General features: G+C 38.1%; 1 protein-coding gene across 1 annotated transcript; it reads right to left on the bottom strand.

Moving 5' to 3' along the window:
* Positions 1–4,051: 4,051 nt before the first annotated feature.
* Positions 4,052–6,289, bottom strand: LOC148129130 (vomeronasal type-2 receptor 26-like). The gene is made up of 3 exons (XM_087947369.1): positions 6,220–6,289; positions 5,371–5,497; positions 4,052–4,962 (listed from the first exon to the last, which is right to left on the bottom strand). The coding sequence occupies exon 3, from the start codon at positions 4,946–4,948 to the stop codon at positions 4,052–4,054; it is 897 nt and encodes a 298-aa protein (XP_087803495.1). The 5' UTR covers positions 4,949–4,962; positions 5,371–5,497; positions 6,220–6,289.

Genomic DNA, 6,289 nt, shown 5'->3' on the forward strand with positions numbered 1-6,289 from the left:
GCATGGTATATAATATCATACATTGCAATGTCCTACCTGTCAATGAATACTTCAGCTTCAACCATAACAACACAAGAGCACACAATAGATACAAACTCCAAGTTAACCGCACCAAACTTGATTGCAGGATATACGACTTCAGCAATAGAGTGGTCAATGTCTGGAATACTCTACCCGACTCTGTAGTTTCTTCCCCAAACCCCAAAAACTTTAACCTTAGACTGTCTACTATTGACCTCACCCATTTTCTAAGAGGTCTGTAGGGAGCGTGCATAAAGCGCACCAACGTGCCTACGAGTCCCTGTCCTATTGTTTCTCTTATTCTTCTTTTATTTTTCTTATATGTACCCATTTCATGTATTCACAACTATGTATACACTTATACTTATTATCTTGTAAACAATTGACAAATCAAATAAATAAATAAATAAAATAAATAAATAAAATTTCCTGAGTTTTCTGATGTGATGCCCTGAGCGGATGGCTGTGATGTAGCATTCTGGGTTTTAGTCTGGCTTCGAGTTTGGGGTCTGGGTCTGTGTTCTTGGTGTGTGTCAGCTTGTTTGGTTTTGGGGTCAGGGTGAAGCAGCCATGGTTTGTTTTCTGGATGGTGGTTGTCCTTTGTTAATAGGATGGGCTTGGGCCTGGGTCTGATGAGAGGGATTGGCAGTGGTGTCCCGTGTTGTTTTGGGTCTGGTGTTGGTTTTCGTGTCTGGGACTCATTTGTTGGTGAGGGCTAGCTTCCAGATGTCTGTTAGGCAGAAGGTATCATCCCGTCTATTCATGTTATGGAGGTATTTCTCTATCTCAATGGCTTCCCTGGTTATTCTCTTGCTGGAGTGTTCAGTGTTGGATATTAATTTGTTTCCTTCTAAATTAATTAATTTCATGTCCTGTGGCTTTAAGGAAGAGGGAGTAAGTATTTTCTTCTCTTCTGACTGTTTTTGTATTGTGTGATGCGTGCATTTACTCTCCTGTTGGTTTGTCCAATGTATGTGGCTGGGTAATTGTTGCATGATATTTCATAAACTCCTTGGTTTTCTAGTTGGATCTTGTCTTTGGGGTTTCTTAGATGTTGGCTATTTTTTGGTCAGTGCCGAAGGCTGTCCTGATATTGTGCCTGTGGAGAATTTTGCTGATTTTATCTGTGGTGCCTCTGATGTAGGGGAGGAGGGTGATACCATTGTCCTCTTCCTCAAACTCGAAGCCAAACCAAAACCCAGAACATCACATCACAGCCACCTGCTCAGGATATCACATCACGGAACTCAGGAGGTTACACCACAAAACCGCAGGATGTCACAACACAGCCAACGACCCAGGAGACTACAGCACAAGACCCAGGATGTCACAACAGTAGAACTCAGAAGGTCATCACACAGCCCATGATCCAGGTCATTACAACCCAGGAGATTACAGCACAAAACCCAGGATGTCAAAACAATAGAACAGAAGGTCATCACACAGCCCATTACCCAGGTCGTTACAACACAGGAGGTGGATAGACACACAGCCAATACCTCAGCCACACATGTTCTTACAAAAAAGCCAGCCAATCTGCAAACATCAACTCCATCAACCAATCAAGAACTGAAAACACAGCCAACCTCCCCTCCAGTATATATAGGGAAATGGTAGCTCCGATCACACTTTGCTTGCACAAGCATGAAGCCGATAGCACGAGCCTGAAGATAGCAAGTGGGACCTTGTCGAAACGTTGCCAAGATACTCTCAATCTTACACAGGAAAAGACACGAACACACCAAGACCTGCATAGATATTTAGATAGATAGATAGATAGATAGATAGATAGATAGATAGATAGATAGATAGATAGATAGAGATAGAGATAGAGATAGAGATAGAGATAGAGATAGAGATAGAGATATATAGATATATAGATATATAGATATATAGATATATAGATATATAGATATATAGATATATAGATATATAGATATATAGATATATAGATATAGATATATGCAGAGAGGTGGGATTCATCCGGCGTTACTACTGGTTCAGTGATTATGTTTTGCACACATGTGTGTAAAATAACCTTAGGCTGTGCCATCCAGACAGGTTAAAAGCACTGCACGCAGGTGCGCAGCATTCAAAAAGCCTCTTTTTCTTGCTTTTTCAATCTGAGCTGTGCCACGCAAAGCAGCTGAGGTTGAAAAAGCAGCAAATAAAGGACAGGTAAAAGCCTAGGTGGGTGGGTGGGCCAAACAGCAACAAAAAGAGAACCGGTTCGGTGTCTCTGCTCTTCAGAGCTACCAGCTCTATAGAACCAGGCAGAACAGGTAGCATCCCACTCCTGTATGTGCATAATTTGTATTTATCTATTTTGTCATTTTTATGTAATGTATATTAATCCTTTGAGAAATGTGTGCAATGAAATTTCATTTTAATGTATGCCGATTAGTGTACATTCAAAATTTACTAAGTCTAACACCAGTGGTTGGGGCATAGATTCGACGACTGTGTTATTATAGGGTTTGCCTTGGATTCAAACTGAGAGCATTCTGTCATTTCTTGGATTGTATCCCAGTATTGCTTTTTCTATTCTTTTATGTGACTATGACTCCATTTTTTCTGAGGAATTCTTGCCCACAATTATTGTTAAATAGATTCCAGAAGATTTTAAATTGTTAAATGGACATCAGAAGATGGTAGCGGACAGGAAGGATAGGGTTGCAATGGGTCAGACATGACTTCACAACTAACAACAAAAAGTCTAATGCATGCACATACACACACCCTGAAATGTATACCAGTACTCCTTTCAATAACATACTTGACCATGAGAAAGTTTTCTATTTATTTATTTGCTTGTTTACTATAACTTTTCTGTATCATCTCTTCTTTAGAGCCCTGGTGGTACAGTGGTTAGAATGCAGTACTGCAGACTACTTCTGCTGACTGACAGTTGCCTGCAATTTGGCAGTTCGAATCTCACCAGGCTTAAGGTTGACTCTGCCTTCAATCCTTCCAAAGTTGGTAAAATGAGGACCCAGATTGTTGGGGAAAATATGCTGACTCTGTAAACCACTTAGAGAGGGCTATAAAAAGCACTATGAGTGCTATTGCTATTCAAAATAAAATACAAGAAATCCATCAACCATATATATCAACTCAGGTTACAATGAAAAATATAACCAATTTAATTTAAATGTTGACAAATAAAAGCAGCTCATGAGATCAGTAAGATATTGTTCCAGATCTTAAGAAACCAAATCTCAATTGGTCATCTCACTAGGGCAGAAACATAAACACATTTTCAAAAATATTAAAAATTCATGTTAAAGTTTTGAAAGTTAATCTTCATATTTTTGAAGTACAGTTTTGAGAGATTTAACAAATTTTCAAGTTTCAAACTTTAATAAAAGCTAATACATTTTAGCCAAGATATGTTTATAATTTTTTACATAGTTCAGGTTCTAGTTTCCACTACTCCATTCTAAAAGATTCATGTTAAATTATTGAAAGTTAATTTTTCTATTTGTAAATTGTGAGAGATTTAATGGCAATGTTAACAATGAAAAAAATGTTCCCTAAAATATTCCATCAGAAAGTACATTATGACATCACTGTAAAGGTCAAAAAGGCAACCACCATTATAAGTAGCAATACACCATGAAAATCACCAAACTTTTCAACAAATGAATTAATTTACACATGAGTATAATTTTTGTCCAAATTTGCTTTTCACCAATACAAGCAAATAAGGGTTCAAATAAACATTCCACTGGTTAGTTTAAGTGGTAAAGAAAATGCAATTTGGAGTTCCTATCCAACAATTTAATTATGTGTGTATCATTCCAGTCTATGATTTTAGTAGTATTTACCAATGGATAATTTTATGAAGAATCTTGGCATTAGAAAGTGGTTCTTTGTTGAAAATTGCAATTATATAATTAAAGTAAATAACTTAATTATGGTTATTTTTTCATATATTTATTGGGTGATCTCAAATAATAAACAATTAGCAGATATATTGGTTGTGAAACTGAGTTATTTGATGTCAATCACATTATGTAATGGGATGCACTTACATGGGTTTATTCTTTGTCTTTATTAATCTCTCCTTGTTATTCAGCTCGGGCCTCAGGAGGATAATATAAACTTTTGGAGAAAAGATACAGGCAAGCAGTGCAGCCCCAGAGGCCAAAATGGAGAAGATCTCCACAGCTACCATGTATTTGCCTTTGGTGCTCAAATAAGTCGGGATAAAAGTCAACCAAACACTGCAAAACATGAGCATGCTGAAAGTGATGAACTTGGCTTCATTGAAAGCATCTGGCAGGTTTCTAGCCAGGAAAGCCACAATGAAGCTTATGATGGAGAGAAGTCCCATGTAGCCCAAGACAAAGTAAAACATGAAGGTAGAGCCTTCATTGCATTCTGCTATTATCTCATTTGGCAGGGATTTCATGTCCAACTTTGGGTACGGAGGAGCAATAGCAAGCCATACAGTACAAATGCCAGCTTGAATGACAGAGCAGGAAAGGACAATGGTGTTGGCCAGCCTTTTTCCCATCCATCTCCTCACATTGGATCCTGGTTTGGTGGCCATGAAAGCAAGAACCACAGTGATGGTTTTGGCCAACACACAAGATACCGCCACAGTAAAAATGATACCAAAAGCAACATGGCGAATGAGGCAAGTAACCTTGTGGGGGTGGCCAAGGAATAAGAAAGAACAGAGGAAGCAGAGGAGGAGGGAGGAAAGGAGAGTGTAAGTGAGTTCTCGGTTATTGGCTTTGACAATGGCAGAATCACTATGCTTAATAAAAGTAATAAACACGAAGACTGTAACCAGTGAAAAGCAAAGGACTATTGAGGCTAAACTCATTCCTAATGGTTCTTGATAGGAAAGAAATGTTATGATCTTGGGGAAGCAGCTGTCATTATTCTGGCTTCGATATTGATCATCTCGGCACTGCATACATTCATCTGTGTCTTAAAAGAAAATTACAAGGAAAAAAAATTAAGAAAAGTAAGAATATCTATTAGAGCTTGACTGGATTGGAAGCCAAATCAAGACTTGAGCAACATAGAAGAGCCATGTCTTTGTTTTCAAATACAAGCCACCACCTATGATAGAATACCAGACTGACTCTAAAAGTGATATTAGAATCACAATATGTGCTACAAAACAGCAGTAACTAACTTGATTGTATTATACTTAAGTAGTACTGGGTAGAATATCTGGTAGACTTTCAAGGCCATGCTATAATATTTAACGGCAACAAGGAGACTCAAGACTCAAGTTGTTTCCTTATTCTGAATTAAGGCAATCCTCATATGTAGAATGGCACCAGTTTACATAATCTTAAAGTGAAGAATTGAGGGTGCTATATCACCTACCAGTCTTGTTGGAGATCTTTCCTTCTGGACATGGTAAACAGTCATAGCAACAAAATTTCTTCCCTTCCTTCTTTTGTTTCTGAAACCCTGGTGGGCATGAATCACTGCACACAGAAATAGGACACACCTGTTCATAAAAATCAAAAGAGTCCAGATTGTAAGGAAGTTAAGAACATTTAGTTATTTTGGGGGGATCCTGAAAATTGGGAAACAAATAAATGACCAACAGGCATGAATACACACACACACACACACACACACACACACACACACACAATATAAATGTAAGCATTTTTAAAAAGTGTGCAAAAATATATTTTCCTATTTAAAGAATTTTTTTTTCAAAATATTATTACTGGTAATAATAGTAATCCTTAAGCAACAATACTGAACTTATACTAGCACTACAGCCAGAATGGGACAACTCACCTCGGCCAATTCACCCTGGGTGAACTTGTCCTAGTCATCTTACCATGGGACAATTTGCCAGGGGACAATTTCACATAGGATAAATCAAGAGAGGGACAAGTAGAATTGTAGCTCACCCCAGCCTTGAGGACTTCTAACTTGAGAAATTTCAAACTGAAAGCAAAAGAAGACCAGCTGCTTGAATTATCTTGTGGCAAGATGGCCATGGCAAGTTTGCCACAAATGAGTTGTCTGGTGCCAGTTGACCAGGGTGGACATCTAAGGGCAAGTTGGCTGCAGCAAGTCAGTGCTAGTGAGTTTTCCTAGACCTCATTACAACATTTTTTGGCATGGATTAATTTTACAGTAGTGGAAATGTGTAACCATAGATGGCTTATCTTACTGAAGGAAAGTCTGTCAAGGAAACCCAAGAATGCATACCTGGTTAAAGGTGCTGTGCCACTCAATAATTTCATCATCTATAAAGAATTGTTTTTCTTCAAAAGCCACT

The sequence above is a fragment of the Notechis scutatus genome, chromosome Z (assembly GCF_049901735.1).
Source record: "Notechis scutatus isolate UNSWTSFEM ecotype Mainland chromosome Z, rNotScu1.2, whole genome shotgun sequence".
In the NCBI taxonomy this organism is placed as follows: Eukaryota; Metazoa; Chordata; class Lepidosauria; order Squamata; family Elapidae; genus Notechis; species Notechis scutatus.